The sequence below is a fragment of the Gallinula chloropus genome, assembly GCF_964237585.1.
Source record: "Gallinula chloropus genome assembly, chromosome: 5".
NCBI lineage: Eukaryota > Metazoa > Chordata > Aves > Gruiformes > Rallidae > Gallinula > Gallinula chloropus.
In genome coordinates this window covers 51,880,841-51,897,555 of record NC_140090.1, presented here as the reverse complement: position 1 = coordinate 51,897,555, position 16,715 = coordinate 51,880,841, and the positions used below count along the sequence as shown (strand labels likewise).

General features: G+C 38.7%; 1 protein-coding gene across 1 annotated transcript in view; it reads left to right on the top strand.

The window, feature by feature from the left end:
- GRID1 (glutamate ionotropic receptor delta type subunit 1) overlaps positions 1-16,715 on the top strand; it is a gene marked incomplete at both ends in the record, with an annotated part of 542,891 nt that overhangs the window by 428,796 nt on the left and 97,380 nt on the right. The window contains 3 exons of the mRNA XM_084264405.1: positions 1,536-1,709; positions 12,081-12,242; positions 14,430-14,549. Coding sequence (XP_084120531.1) covers positions 1,536-1,709; positions 12,081-12,242; positions 14,430-14,549 — 456 coding nt within the window. The remainder of the gene's footprint in view (positions 1-1,535; positions 1,710-12,080; positions 12,243-14,429; positions 14,550-16,715) is intronic.

Genomic DNA, 16,715 nt, shown 5'->3' with positions numbered 1-16,715 from the left:
CTATTAAGCCTCAAAATCTTTGGCTTTTATAAGTATATATTTATTTTCCATTTTCATGCCACACCAGTTGGTCTGTCATTAGTGCACTGAATTTCACCTTCTGCAAAGTTAAAAGTTCATGTTCCTAAAAAAAAATTATGTGAAATCGGCAAAGAACAACTGAACTGAGCCAAAGCTACAGTACTAGTCAACCGTAACAAGTAATTATAATAACCCCATGGTCATTTCGCTCACAGCTTGACAGAGGAAACGGCAAGAAAATAAAATTATATTTTTTTTTTTTGAATGTTGAAGGTTTGGGGACAGATTCACTTCTGCTGATGACACTTTACAAGGTATGGGCCCCACTGGTCAAATAAGTATAGAACCTTGATTTATTTGCAGCCCCCTACCCTGCAAGGGGCTCAGAGCAGCCCTGAGCAGGCTGAGCAATGAGTTGGCCTGGCTGTGCAGCCAACATGTGCTTGGAGATAGGCTGATATGACTTGGAGATGTTTCTGGGGCAGCAGTAAGGAGCTGGGATGTAAAGTTGCTTCCTGTGGAGGAGGCAACTGAGGCAACAAAAGTGGTCAGCAGTGCCACTGCCTGTTCTTCCTCATATCGAACTCCTGGCAGGGAATAACCATCGCAAGCTGTACCACTGTTATGATTTCAGGATCAGCGAAACCTGTGATTTTCAAACTATTTATCCTGGGATTAAAAAAAAGAGGTGTTTGTTTTGTGGCTTCTTTAGATACCTAATATGTAAAGCGTTTAGTTAAGTTTGCTTCAGTCACAGTATACGAGCAGTAGATGCCAGCTCTGTCCCAGGAAGGATTAGGAGGCTGGGAAATGGGAAGGTCTGCAAAGAAGCTTTAGACAGTGTAAAGCCTGGAAAGAAGAACAGCTTGCCCTTGAGATCTCCTTATATCTTATCCTGAATTATTCTGTGTGCAGAAACTTGCATTCCTAAATATGTCAATCCCTTCCATGAAGTTTTTTCTAATTTTTATTTCCTAGTGCATATAACCTCAAAAGATTTTATTGAGTCATTATCAGGATTTGTCTGCAGAAATGATCTGTTCTTATGGGGAAAGCACTTCCCTGAAACATTCTCAGGTGTGAGAGCAATATTTCCGAAAGATGGTTCCATTTTCCAGTTGTTGTTTTGTTCCAAGAATGTAGTGAGGGTCCATCCTATGAAACCAAAACTCTTTCTGTGTAAGTTTTGGTTGAAGGCTCCTGCTTTTTACATAGAAACCTGTTGAGAACACCTTCATGCTTTTCTATGAGGAGCAGCCACTACAGTATGTTAGTATTACCAAGACAAGATGGTGTTGTGTGAAGCTATTTTCTTTTGTTCCAGATGATGTGTTAAAAACATTACCATTGTTGGTATTAAACACAAAATAAGAACAATTGGCCTACGCTAAGCATGTGTGTCTAACTTTTTTCTTCTGTTGTCTTTTTTTGAAAACATTTATCCAGTAATGAAAGGAATATATAAAATATCTGGAGAAATATATGTTCTTAAAAGGCTGTGTCTCCATTCACAGGAAATCACTGATAATGAAATATTAGAGTTGGTACATAGTGCTCTGGGGAGGATGACAGTTATCCGGCAAATTTTCCCTCTCTCGAGGGACAACAGTCAGAGATGCATGAGGAACAATCACCGAATATCGTCACTGCTGTGCGACCCTCAAGAAGGCTATCTTCAGATGCTCCAGGTCAGTAGTTGTGCCCAGCAGAAAAGTCCATCTTAGGAATTTGACATGATCCCATTTCCTGTGACTATTCCCTCAGAGGGAGAATAAGCCAAGAAATCTGTGCTTGTAACCTTTGGTCAACTTTTTCTGACTGAATTATTTATTTCATTTCCTAGGACTAAGCACTTCAGATGTGTTATGTATCATGAAATACTAGCAAGTAGCTGTACTAACTCAGAGATGATTTTGCATTTTTCATTCTCTTGGATATCCTTTTCTATTTGAAAAAAGAAAAAGTTCTTCCGTCTCAGTCTTGTGGTGTTACTGCTTAATTATTATAGTTCTGCCTATTATACATCTGTTGTGAAAGAGTTAATTTGGGAGGATAACAGAACTCCGATAGGTATTGGGCCGTGGAGCATCTCGTATTTAGGTACATGGACTGAATCCAGTTGATGTATCCAATCTGTCCCATTTCAATAGTCTTAGAAGTCTCTAGCAGCTGATAATTGTCTTAGCATGTGAAGTATGCACAGATAGTTCAGGTTCCAGATTTTGGTAACAGATTTGACTCTGGTATAAGCAAAATCTCAAGATTTCTTGCCAATTTATCACAGATGTCAGAATTTTTATTGCAGTAATTTAAATATAATTTAAGGTGCTATTTCCAAGTATGGTGCAATAGTTTAGAAACACAGGTCTTGGACTGTCGAGGGAACTCCATTTATTTCTGGTTTACTTTAGACTCAGATAAGAATCTCATTTGTATCACTGTTGAAGCTATTGAATAAACCTGAAAACATTAGTGAGACTCAGAATACAAGCTTTATTAGAACTTTTTTATTGCAGCTTTAGTTTTAGCATGGGATGCATTGAGTGGGGACACAGTGGTTGAGCCTGTGAGTTGGCAAGCATAGGTATTGTGTGTTGGACTAAATCTCACAGAGGCTTGGTTGGGCTGAGCGGAGGGGGCTGTTAGCAGTTCATGTTGCTGTGGCCTGGCCAGGAAGGTGGTGTAGGATGCGGGGCCCTTCCAGAGAGAACTCATGTGCTGGCTTGGGAATGCTTCTGAAGAGCAAGGTGGGAAATCAGAAGAGGTAGGAGATTCTCAGGAAGAGAAGTGGCTATGTCAGGACTTTCCAAAGAACATGGATGGGAATGTTTGGTTCACTTATTTATGCCTTACTATGATGCTGTAGCTATAGAGACTGTAATCCCTTGTGGGAGAGAAGTGTGTTTCCTCGTTGAGGAGAACTTTTGCCTACTCAGGTTCTGTTATAGCACTGCAAAGTTTGTAAATTGCCAGCCACGTGCACTGTCGTTCTGAGCTCTGGTCTATTCTTTCTTAGTAGAGGGAAGTCTATGTCTACCCTGGCTTAGAAAGAAAAGGCACTTTTAAGCTCTATTAGATACTCCGAGGTAAGCTGTAATGAGAACAAAGGCCAGTCATTTCACCGGATCGAAGCAATTTCCAGTATGTTGAAAAAATTATCTATCCTGCACAAACAGATCACTCATTGGAGATTTTGAGTATTGTTGCCTGTGCTGTACAATCTAACTCGGACTCATCTGAAGGGCTCTGACAGACTTCTCCAAGCAATTTCTTATATGCTAAATCAGTAACTGGCCTGCTAGCACAAACAGCCTTGAGCTCCGATTACAAAAATTCAGTGACAAGGACCCTTTAGAAGAAGGTTTTCTCTTTTGAGAAGTAAATTTTTCTGTTTTTACACGAAAATTTATACTACCTTGGAAACTGTCTTTAAGAAAATGGAACAGCAATGTTATGCTTTGCCTGTTAGTTCCTTTTCTATTAACTTAGAAAGAAGAAAGATATCAAGAAGAGCAGAACTATAAAGTACACCTTTTGGGAGTTGATTCCCTAACAGTCATGGCCAGCCACATTGGAACGGAATACCATGAAAATGATGGGGATGTGTGAGATGTCTTAAATTAGATGCTCCAGTACATCTTGGTTTATCATTAAGTTTCTATATATTGAGTATAGGAAGCTTTGAGCATGTGCAGTATATCTGAAGCATTCCACTGATTCAGTTTTTTCGTAGTCTTCACCAAAACATTTTATGTAACACCTTGTAGGCAATACAGCTCATACTAATTTCCAAGTATGACTGACATGTTATTAATGGTCCTGCAATTCAGGTACTTTCAATCTTCTGTTTCCTTTTTTTTTTGCTTAAAAAATAGTTTTGACCTTTTGCTGTACAGAAGTACATCACTAAATTACCCTGGTTGCCAGAGGCTGCAGTAGCTCCCAGCTCCATGTCAAGCTGCATGAATCCACCAGAGGCAGTGACCGCCTGTCAGTGCCGAGTCCTCGTGTTGCTTTGAAGTAGTTTGATTAACACCGCAGTTTGGAAATCCCTGCTCATTCTCCCTTGGGCAATCTCATATTAATAATTCTTTGTTGTCAAGGTAACTTACCGGCTATTGTTGGTTAATTATTTATTTAATGACTTTGAAGAAGAATAAGCTAATCTCTGTCAGCCTCTAGCTGTAGGATTTTTATAGGGGAGAATGTAGCATTTTTAAAAATCTAGTAACGAAAGAAACATTTACGTCACGGATTATTAACTTTGTTCCGGCTAAATTAATGAAAAACTTTTTGGAATTATTTTGTTCTTAGTGTGTTTAGTACCATATCCTGGAAAGTTGTTTTTCAATGGGTGATCATCCCAGTTTGGCATTCTGACAAGGCTTTTAAAGATCAGGCTGTTCTGCAAGCTCATCCAAAAACTCATCTGTTCCGAATGCTTTGTGGAAATCCAATCTTGCTCCATCAACTCACTTGTCAAAATTTTGCTCATGCCCTTATTTCTTGCACATATAATATGCCCAGCTGGGTTTCTGCTTCAACTGGAGAAAAAGCTTTCTAAAGTTTCCTGTCTTGGTCATATTATTTGACTTCAGAGGATTACTATTGTCCCTTTTATTCTTCATATTTGATTTTCTGTGTCCATCTCCCTTACGGTTTTCGTAAGTGGAAAAAAGTTTAGAACTTGCTGTCTTCCATTGGTGATGAGCATCCTGTGGTTTGGGCCGTCAGCACTGTCAGTGTTGTTTCAGCTGGAGAGAGAATACTGAGGAACGTGAGGATTTATAGTTAAATCTAGTTAGTCCTGGATAGACGTAGTAAGTTTCCGTGCATGGCATTTGAATGGTGTCATGTGGGATTACTGCTAATAAATTGTTCAGGTTGTTTCAGATGGTTGTACAGAGTCAATTTGAAGAAATTTTAATGCATAACCTGTTTCTTTCGAAAATCTTCCCCTTTAAATGTTAGTTTTGAAGACTGCCTACAAACTTGATTCTTTATTAAGATCTTTTTTCTTTCATCAGATTATTCATGATGTATTAATAATCTCAAAATAGATTTTTTCTTTAAATTTTTTTTAAGAAAAAATTCTCTTCAGAAATGCAATTCCCATTACAGTTTGTTTTTTCCCTTACTTACCATTTCATAGAATCAGAATGGCATGGGTTGGAGGCAACCCCAGGGATCATAAAGCTCCAACCCCCCTGCCACAGGGGATTGGACAGTTAATAAACAATAAATAGAATCTATGTGAGATTCTCTTTATATCCAATCATATTACAGGGACACAGTGTGTATGAAATAATTTGGCACTCTCCAAAATATATAGTAAGATTAAAAAGACAAAAAGAAAACCCTAGCAAAGTGTGTCATAAAATTAATGAGGTGACTCCTCACAGCATCCAGAGTCCAACCTCTCTCTGAACAACTATTCCAAACGTTGCTTTAACGTATTTGAAGAGAAGATGTGAGAGGATAGTCACTGAAACAGCTACTCTTCTCCCTGCATAAAAATTTTGTTCTTCAAAGACTCGACCATCAGATATCTTTGTAGGCATCTCTTCGCACTTGCTCCTACAGAGCTGCACTGTTATTTATGAACTGTCTTTTCTGCAGGAATGACTTCAGTTTAACTACTGCAAGTGGAGGTATTTTTTGGAGATGTGTTTGACTGCCTAAATTAAGGGCCAGATCCTGCAGTTTGGTCACACTAAATAGCCTTACTCTCATTCGACCTATTTACACTGCAGTTATTACACAGCTGTTAAGTGCTACTGGGGGCAGTAAATATTGCTTAAGCCCTATTAAAGCATTTACTTTCTCCCATAAAGGGTTGATGAGTCAAATTTTTCATTCCCTTTCATTACAAAGCTGTATTTACATGTCTTTTTAACAAAGTTTAATTTGGATTTTTGGCTGGATGTTCTGTCATTGGCAGTTCTGAAAATGTTTTTGAGTGCCACGTGAATGAAAAGTATCCTTGAACTGACTTTACTGTGCATTGCACAATGTCATCTATCCCTTATACAAGGCGTGCTAGCAGAAGAATCAGTTTACAAAACCTAAACACACACAGATGTCTTCTGGCCACGTGAGTGGTCCGGGGGCCATAACCGCAGGTACCTTCTGGAGCAAGCTTTTCCTCTCTGCTCAGACCTCCTCTTTTGACTGCTGGAGTGCTCTATTTGCATAATTATTTCATTGAATTTTTGTTCAGTGCTCTATCAAGGAGCATAAAAAGTCAGCTAGGAGAAAGGGTCCTTCCCTCGATTTCTCATTTTTTTATTGCTCCTGAAACCTAATTTGCACCCATATTTGTTTATAAATGAGGGAAGGTAAAATGATAATCTTATACTCTTGTTTTGCAATTCCAATATTACTGCTTGTCCTCCTGTCTGAGTCTTAGTTGTATTCCGTTTTCTTTGTCAAATGTCTCCTCCCAGACTTTCCCTGGACTGTTAGTGTTAGCTGTGCCAAGTTCTTGAGACATTTAGTGAATGAAGCCAATCCCTGCAGGTAACGGCCTTGATCATTACATGGCAACCCTGGCCTTGTGTTGTTCTTAACATGTTGTTATAAACCACACTGAGGAAGAAAACACTCATAATTATCACAGAATCACAGAATCGTAGGGGTTGGAATTATGATAGTCATAATAAATAGCTGAAGGACAGGGAGCATTCAGAGAATAGAAACAGTAGGTAGGGAAAAGTGGTGTGAGAAATGTAACTCAGTAAAATGGGGAAAAAATAGAAAAGAAAGAAAAGCTGCTTATCAGGAAAAGAAAAATCTGACTGCAGTCTTCCAAGGAAATCTTTCCAACCCCCATTGTTGGAGATATGTAAAACCAGAACAGGAAAAGCCCTAAATAATACACTAGTTAGATTCCTTACTGTCAGAAGGCTTGAATAAATATACAATTGAGGTCTGGTTTTCTGTGTTTTAGGAAAATTGTATTCAGACTTTCATTTGTCTCAGTGATAATAAACAGACCTTTGGAAGTTTGAGGCTGACATTTTAGTCTTTAATGAAAGTTTGTTTTTTGACTCTGGTTCTCTCACGAATGCCAGACTGTTGGCTGTGATTTTGCTCTCCATGGGCAGCGAAGCTTGTATTTAAAATATAGACATTCATACAAAGCCTCACAATGGGCTCTGCAAACTAATCTAAGAAAATTAAATAGGTCAAATTTTCAGTCTCTCCACCATAGCAACAGCCTTGTAAGCACATGGTTATACCACAGGTAAACCATCGATCTTCGCTGGTAAGATGCAGCCAGTCATTAGAGACACAAATGCATAGCTCTGTTTGGCAGTACTTGAACTTTGAAAGTTGAATCACAGTTTTAGAGAACACTGGTGATGTGCACAGGCAAACACTATGATGTCACTCCCCAGGCAGCAGCGAGTGTCTCTGCTGCTGGCAGGCAGTGCTTGGTCTGAGCTCGTCTTCCATCTGCTTCATCCTTGGAGCTGACTGCTGTGGCCAGTGACAGGGTGATTTTGGCAGCAGCGTGGTACAGATGCCCAGCTTGGGAACGAGTTTTTGAAGCAGTGGCATCTGGGTGTCAGCTTGTCTTCCCAGCTGGTCTTGTCAGTGGTCTTGTCCGGTGGGACTTCTGGCTCTGCTGGCACCTCTGAAGTTGGGGTCAGTCTTTGGGTCTTTCTGGCCTTCCCAGAAGAGCACTTGTGTATGACTAGTTCCTCTGAAGGAGCTGCAAACTCAATATATAACATTAAAAATAAAATCACTCTGGAAAATCTCATGAAATTCACATAAAAAACTCAATGAAATTATATTTAGTAATGTGATAGGGTGAAATTTCCATTCTCATTGGAAATTTCTGCCTGCTGTACTTGTACACAGTGGAATTTTTCTTCATTGCAAAATAAAAGCTCATAAAGTCTGGAATAATTTTCAGAAGATTGACCAGAGCATGTTTAAAAATTACTCCTATACAGGGCAAACTCCTTCATCTATTGGTGAAACAGTCACCATCATTCTTATAGCAGGCAGATCCAGAAGCATTTAAGTCACAGTACTTCCTGCTCTTACAGCTCTCAGCAAGGAAGTGAAAGAGGAATGGAATGTTATTGTTCCTTCCTCCAAACAGGACTGAAACGGAACACTTTTTCTGATATAGGATTTTTTGTTATATGAAGGGAATCCCCCTGCAGGCAAACATATGTCCTTCCTTCATCTGTTTTCCCTGCTGAATATATAAATAGGGGGAATAAGTAACGCTCCAGAGCTTGGAAAGCCCAAAGTACCCAAGTACATCACCTTATTTTTTCTTCTCTCTCTTTCTTCCTCTTCTTTCTTTGCCGCCAATTCCAAATGCTACCTGATGACTAACTTTTAAATGTGCTATTTTCTCATGCATCTGACTGCACTGGTGGAAACAGAGTAAAGCTGATCCCTCGGGCACATCACAAATTCCCTTTCAGAGGTCGTGATTGTGTAGCTAGATGAAAATTAAAATATGTCTGCTGTTGCAATAACAAGTGCATACAGTCCTTGTCCACTGAACCCATTTTCTTTTCACACCACCACACTTCTGGGGGATAAGGCAAACTTTCTGCAAATGTAATCCAGAACATATGCAAACATTTTGCTGTATTGAGAGCAATATAATAGAAAATAAAGGAAATTGTTATTGCCCTGGATTTACTGTGTGATCAGGCCAGAATTTCTGTGTCTAGTTTAAAGTAGCTTTATTTCTAAGAACAAATACATGCCTAGTAATGAATTTGGGTAGGTCATGATCATGATTTTGAGAAGAGGAGCACACTTGAGGTGTTTAATTGTTCTTATTTTTCTACCTAAGTAATTAGGAAAAGAAGAAAAAATTATACCTCAAAGTAATTTAATAATGTATCTTACTGTACATATTAAAGGAGTCAACTGTTCAGCTACAGCCACACAACACTACTCAGACATCAGATTAGACCTGGCTCCAAAAGTCTGTTTTCTAGCATAAAGCTAGTTCCCATTTGAGATTAAGCAAAGGCATTCAGCCTGTACTACTGTGGATGTTCAGGAGCTAGGCTTTGCTCTGCACACTGGGAAGGATCAAAGGAATGTAATTTTCCAAGTTACCAGGATATATCTGGTTGTTCTTGAGCATTTTTTGCACTTCAGAGAAGTAACTCTTGACCTAGAGGGCTACCAAAACAATACTATCATGTGAACATCTTGCCTACTCTTGTTTGAAATAAACACTGTCTTCAGACTGAATTTTGATCACTGTGCAAAACCAGATGCTTTGAATCATGCTCCATGTTAAAGGGTTCTGCCTTAATAGGGCTGACTTCTGCATTTTGTGTTAATTTATGACTTAACTAGCAGACAGGGAAAATATTTTTAAAAGATTTTTTTTTTTCAGTGTTACAAATCCAGCCTCGGTTGTGGAGATTTTGCTGTTGTTTTTTCTTTTGTTATTTTTTTTACTAGCTTGCGTATATTCTATTCTAAAAAGGAAATATTGATGGCCTGAATAAAATTCAATTTGCTCTTCCATTGACTTTTCAGTGAGCAGCAGGTAAAAAGGGTGTAAAATGTAAATGCCTGTATGCCATTGTTAGAGGAGTAAACACACAGAGCGTGAAACTCCCTTTCTTGCTGTCATTCAGTTTATATCATTCTTTCAAAAGAAAATAATAAAACAATATTGAAACAAAACCTGCTATAGGTCTAACTGAATTACATGGATATGGTGGATAAAGAAGAACATTTTGGTTTGCTGTACATAGCATAGGGTAATTGGTGTAGGATGCGCAGTCATGTCGGCTGAGATACTCAAAAGCAGTTGCCTCAAGCTTTCTGTCCATCACGTGTGCAGAGTTGTGGCTGCTTCTTTAAAGGCATAAAAAAATAGAAAGAGCAGGAAAACAGTGTACCTGAATATATCTGATATTTCACCCCAGAGCTCTGCTAGCAAACCAAGCAAACTGTTTTGGGGAAGGAGCCTGCAGTTTTCCAGAACCGAAAAAGAACAATGCTGTACTGAGAAAATACAAATCACTCCTGATTTGTGACTCTTCCAAGGTAACAATGAGTTGTCAGTTGAAAGTGAGGGTATAAAATCAAATTCAGTGGGAAGCAAAAGGGACCTGACAGTGGTGCATAGGAAGTGAAATTTTTCCTTATGCATATAAAAATCTATTTCTAAGCAACTGGGTCTTGTGGTGTGTATTTTGAGGAGTTTATTTTCTGGTTTGGGGTTTTGTTTTTGGTTGGGTTTGCTTTTTTGGTTTATTGCTTGTTGGGTTTTTTTGTGGAGAGTAGCTTAACACAGAGAATGAAAAGCACCCTGTTGGATAATAAGGATTTGCTTGCTTGCTTTGTTTGAGAGTTGTTTGGAAAATATCTGCAGAGTAGGGAGACAAATGGAACTGAGCAGAAGAGACTTAGTTGCTTAGTTGCTGGAACTTTTATCAGTGCTTTACTTCCTTTTCTCTAAAAAGTGAGGAAATTTGGAAGTAACCGTTATGGAAATCTCTTTAAAGGAAAAGAATTAACTAGATAAAATAATAAATACAGGGAATGTCAACTGCTGGTTCAGGAAGGCTGGAAAGAAAAGGACGGAAAGAAAATGGCAGAGCCCGATAGGAGAGATTCTCGGTGGTAGTATCTCAAAAGTAGTATCTCAGAAATTTTGCATTATTTTTGCACCAATATCCCTTTTTTATGTTTAGTCACTTAAATATGTGGGTTTCCACCACCTCTTGCTTGTTTTCTTCCTGTTTTGACTCTTTAAAACTGAATTTTTGTTTATATATTTTTTTGGATATACTAGATATTTTTTTAAGTGTGCAAATTCTTAATTTATGTCACACTTCAGATTATGGAACAGGAAGCATTTTGGTTTTGAAGACTAAGAGCTTAAGATATCAGAAGTTTGCTTGGAGCCAGTGATGCAACAATAATATATGTTTAAGCTTTCACAACTGACTGACATGACATTTTTATAGACTGTATGCAGCTGCATTGGCTTCCACAGGTAGCCTCTTCTCAGTATCTGGTTTGTATCTACGTCGAATTAAAGAAATCTAAACGATAAATGGCAAAAATTGTGGATGACCACAGGTAAAGGCCTCCAGCTAGGACAATATTTTAAACAATAATTTTGTAAAAAGCAGTATCTGTCAACTGATGCTAACTGGAGATTTGTTTAGTAAAGAGTAAATCAGTATACCTGAATCTGAAAAGGTTAGAAGAAGAGTTCATGTAAACTATGGAAACAGGTGGAGAGTGCATAATTTTATTTTTTTGTAATATCACACTCAACTTCCACTTCTGAAGTTTTATCACTTGTGGTGAAAACTGCTGCATGTCAAAGATCTGATCTTGTGTTTCTGACCCTGTCTTGGTTTGAAAAATGAAATACAAGGTTGAGCGTTACTAGTGCGGTGCTCTTACTAAAGCCTTTTTGTCAATTATTGTTCTTTTTCTCTCTGGTGTAAATTGAAGAATAAAGAAGCTAAAATCAATAGCTCCTGAGAAAGTAGAATAATAACCAGTCTCCTGTATATTCAGTGGAGAGAGACTATAAGACCAAAATAATATTGTCATTTTTCTTCCTTCTATTCTAAATAGTTGCATTAGTATTATACTTTGTATGCCAGAAGTCACCAAGGATATTGCTCAAAATAACAAAAAGAAGAGCTTAATTCCATTCCATCTTTTTCTCCCTGCTGAAAGGACTGACAAGTAGCAATCCTTGTCTTTCAGTGATATACAGCTGTATTCCTTCTTAGTTGAGTGTATATTTGAACTGTAATGTCTTGCATCTTTTCAGTGCTGCATTACAGCAGTGTGGGTAATGCACAGGCAATACAAGTGTGCCAGAGTGCCATGGCTAGAAGTGCCTGGGTGCCAAGCAGGAAAGAAGGTGGGACTGAGCAAGCACCGGTATTTGAATTGCCCTGACTTTTGAACACATGGAACATGTACAGCTTTTAGTGTTGACTTATGTCTCTTTTGGTTTGTTTGCTGCATTTAGAGTTTATATGAAAGGATGTTTGAAAGAGGCTCATTCTTGTTATTATTTGCAGGTTTCCAACCTGTACCTGTATGACAGTGTGCTCATGCTGGCCAATGCTTTCCACAGAAAACTGGAAGACAGGAAATGGCACAGCATGGCAAGTCTGAACTGCATGAGGAAATCCACCAAGCCTTGGAATGGAGGACGATCCATGCTAGAAACTATTAAGAAGGTGAGAATAGACAAACCACGCCTGAGTGAGCAACTGAATGAGTAGCGTTCTTTCTACCTGAGGTTAGCTTTTGAAAAGGTTTCTGACTTCTCTTCAACTTTTCTTTGATTTATTATAAACAAGTGATCTGTAACTAGCAGGAATGATCTACAGGTATTAAACAAGCAAATGATTTATTGCAAACTACGCACACTGCAGTGTTGCTTCAGTGATGTTCTCATAGTTACCTTCTGTGGAAGGTAGTGATTAGAAATTAAGTTTGTTTGCTGTTTAATAACATTATTAATGATATTGACAGTGGTATTGAGTGCACCCTCAGCAAATTTGCTGATGGAACCAAGCTGAGTGGTGAGGTTAATGTGCCAGAGGGACCTGGACAGGCTGGAGAAGTGGGGCCAAGTGAACCTCATGAGGTTCAACAAAGACAAGTGCAGGGTCCTGCACCTGAGTCAGGGCAATCCCTGTTATCCATACAGATTAGGAGATGATGTGCTGGAAAGCAGCCCTGAGGAAAAGGACTTGGGGGTACTCATGGATGAGAAGCTGGACATGAGCCGCCAACGTGCCTCTGCAGCCCAGAAGGCCAATCATATCCTGGGCTGCATCAAAAGAAGTTTGGTGAGCAGATCAGGAAAGGTGATTCTGCCCCTCTGCTCTGGTGAGACCCCACCTGGAATACTGCATCCAGCTTTGGAGCCCTCAACACAAGAAGGACATGGACCTGTTGGAATGTGTCCAGAGGAGGGTCACAAAAATGATCAAAGGGCTGGAGCACCTGTCCTATGAAGATAGGCTGAGAGAGTTGGGCTTGTTCTGCTTGGAGAAGAGAAGACTCTGGTGGGACCTTACAGCGGCCTTCCAGTGCCTGAAAGCTGCCTATAAGAAAGCTGGGGATAAACTGTTCACAAGGGCATGTAGCAGTAGGACAAGTGGTAATGGTTTTAACCACAAAAAGAGGAGGTTTGGGTTAGATATTTGGAAAAAAGCTCTTCAGTGTGAGGGTGGTAGATCACTGGAACAGGGATCCCCCAGAGAGGTAGTGGAAGCTCTATCCCTGGAGATATTCAAGGTCAGGCTTGATGGGGCTCTGAGTGACCTGATCTAGTGAAGATGCCCCTGGTTACTGCAGGAGGGTTGGACTAGATGGCCTCTAAAGATCTCTTCCAACCTTACACATTCTGTGATTCTATGAAGTGTGATTAGGAATAGCCCTACAAATCGATGTGTGCATGTAACATAATAATTTCCCAAGAGAAGAACTTAAGGAGCTTGAGTTTAAGGCTTATTTTCTGTTTACTGCAGCTCATTTGTCTTTTTAAGTTAGCTGAGCATCGATATCTTTTTGTGTACTGTAGCCCACAGTGAAAGGGGTCTAATTTAGCTAAATTGTCACTAACGGTTACACTGTCTTGCAGCATGTTGAATTACTCAAGTATGGACAGTCTTATGGCTTTGCAGGTGCATAATTTCTTGTATGAAAATTACTTGACCACAAATACTAGTGGAAAATATACTCCCATTTTACCCTGCTATTTTTAGCAATTATTGAGAAAAAATGCCCTATTTCTCCATATATGTTGATGAAATGGTTTTCCTTTAGTAAAATGATGCAATTTGATTGTTTTATGTTATGCTTTGACCAGTCCTAAGTCCTAATGACACCATCCTTTATTGCTAAATTAATTCAAACTTGAGTGCAATTTAAGTTTGTTTGATACAAACCCAAAATCAAACTCCATGATACTTTTACAGAGAGGTTTTGATAATGCTTAAAATTTTATCTTTTCCTCATGCCTCTCTTGGAAGCACAGGAGACACAGTCTTTCTTTTGGACTTGGAGTTTGTACCTTTGTATTTGACCCCAGTACTGAACCTGCTGCCCTCAGTTATGCTGTTGTCTCGTGATCCACCAGTGTTTTCACCTTTATGGGGGGGGGTCTGTTTGTGTGAAAGATGAAGACCTCATGGCTTTTTTCCACAAAATATAGTGGGTATGTTTTAGTGCTAAAGTAATTTTTCTCTCTCAAAAACTAAAAAAGTGTCTTTGATGCTGTTATTGAAGAACATGGAAATGTCCCATTGAAATTCACTGTAAACATTTTCAAGAAGATTCAGCATACCTGTAATGAAGATAAGTGTAAAGGCTAGTTTTTTCTGTTCTAAAATTTCTGAAACTTACTTCCCTAGGGCCATATAACTGGGCTTACTGGTGTTATGGAGTTCAGAGAAGATGGTGCCAACCCCTACGTACAGTTTGAAATACTGGGCACGAGCTACAGCGAAACATTTGGCAAAGATGTGCGAAGGGTAAAGATATGCTGCCTTTTTCTCTCTCTCCTGTTTTCCTCTACATAATGTACATTCTACTTTGGAGGAGAAAATGTTATTTTTTAAGGCTGAATTAGTGCTACTCTGCAGAAGAAATATACTGTAAGAGAAATATTTCCTAATAGCTTACACACTTAAATCTTGAAAGCTAATTTAATCTTGGAAGACAGGCGTCCTGCAAGTTGTTTCCATGTGTGCAGTAATGATGCAGTTCCATAAAAATATTGTGAACATAATAGTGAATACGGCACAATCCTGCTCATGCATTTTATTGTTAATTAAGATATAATTGATATAACTGGCACTTGTCTTACTAAGGGAGTTAACTGGCTATATAAATTACCTAAAAACACAAAGATGTTTCAAAGTATAGCTGCTGTGAGAATTTGAGATAAAGAAAACTCTGGAGAAGATGATTTCCAAAATGGATAATGCTATGTTGTGTAAGGTAAAGGATGACCTGTCAATGGTAGCTGGTGGAACAAGGGCTGATGGGAATTAAAGGCATTTAGAGTGGTTCTGTGGGGTTACTAACCTAAATTGTCATGAGCTGAGAAGTTTGCTTTGAACGTATTCATGCAGAGTGGCTGCTCTGAAAATACCTGAAACTGTCAATTGAACACTGAGGTTCTGATTGGAACCTCAAAGCTATAAAATGTCCCTGAACTGGACAACTGGTTAAAATACAGACATTACTACTCTATGGTCATTGGTTCTCAAACAGAGCCAAACAAAGAGGATTCCATGAAGAGCTGAAAGTTATGGCATATTCTATTTTCATTTGACTGTTATTTTCTGTGGTTTGATTCACCCGAACTACATGAATCTAAGTGGAAAAACAAGCAGAGAACCTGTGTTTACATTATCATTTAAGCAGCTAAACCTGAGATTCTTTCAGAGTCTGATTTGGCACAATGAACCTGAACAAGGAGGCGAAGGCTTGCAATATCTGTTAGAAATTGAACAGAAGGAACAGAAGTATTTGAAATGCAGAAAGGTCCAGAAGATATAATTGAAAAACTTCTGTTGCCAAAAAATGTCTCTGAAGGCTTCAGATTGGCTAGGTACCCTACTGTATTGTAATGACCAGAAAAAGCTGTTTCTCAGTCTGCTTTCATTTCTAGAGGATTTCTACTGCATATAAGGAAATGTAAGTTAGAAACACTACCTGAATGATGAAAAATCTTAATTTTGGAAACTGCGTTGCCTTCTCAATAAAATGGACCTGGCTTAGGAGCTCTAGGAAGAAATTCCAGTTCATAATCAGAAGTATGCATTCCATTTTATGACAAGTATGCAAAGCAGACATATCCGGTGCCATATGAGATGCTGTGGACTATCCTACTGAGTTTCCAGCTGTCACTACAGGAAAGCATGAGCGTCCTGTTGGTGCCATGTTTTTCCGAGCAGATGGATGCCATTAGGCATTTGAGTTTGGTTCCATTTTGGTACAGATTTCCCAATTGACTTTGAGTAAGTCACATAATCGCTTTATGCTTCGATTTACCTTTCAGGAAAACTGTGATTATCACTCAGAACAGGTTTGAGGTCTTAAAGGGAAAAGATGATCTGTGAATATACAGTATTACTTTTTTCTACTGTACATTTCAAACATGGCAACACATATACAAAAACTCTCACCTCAGTATGACGAGATGCTGACCAAATTGAGGTATAATGCAGATGTGTGAAGCGAAGGTAACTAAAATATCAGTCAAAAGGGACCACAGGCAAAGAAATAGGTAAAATTACTTAAGTGCCTAAACTGAGATACTACTGATTACTTTTGATCCCTAATGGGCTACTTGGAGATTGGGTGTTTAATATAGGAAGACTTAACTTTTTGGATGTTAAATGTGGAACATTACACAGTTCCAAAATAAAAGGGAGTATAATTCTAAATGGGTAAGAAGCTACTGGCTGTGGAATACTACTCTCTACTAAAATGAAGTTCAGCAAATGATCCTTTTAGCATAATATATAATGAGAGTAAAAAGTCAGCAATATGCTAGAGAAGTCTATAGAAGAACTTGGAAAAGAGATTTCGTAGAACAAAATTACCATGCAACTACTGGTATTCAATTATTTAGACAGCCTGACTTTTTATTATTGCAGCAAAAATATGTTACAGCTCAGAAGTACTTT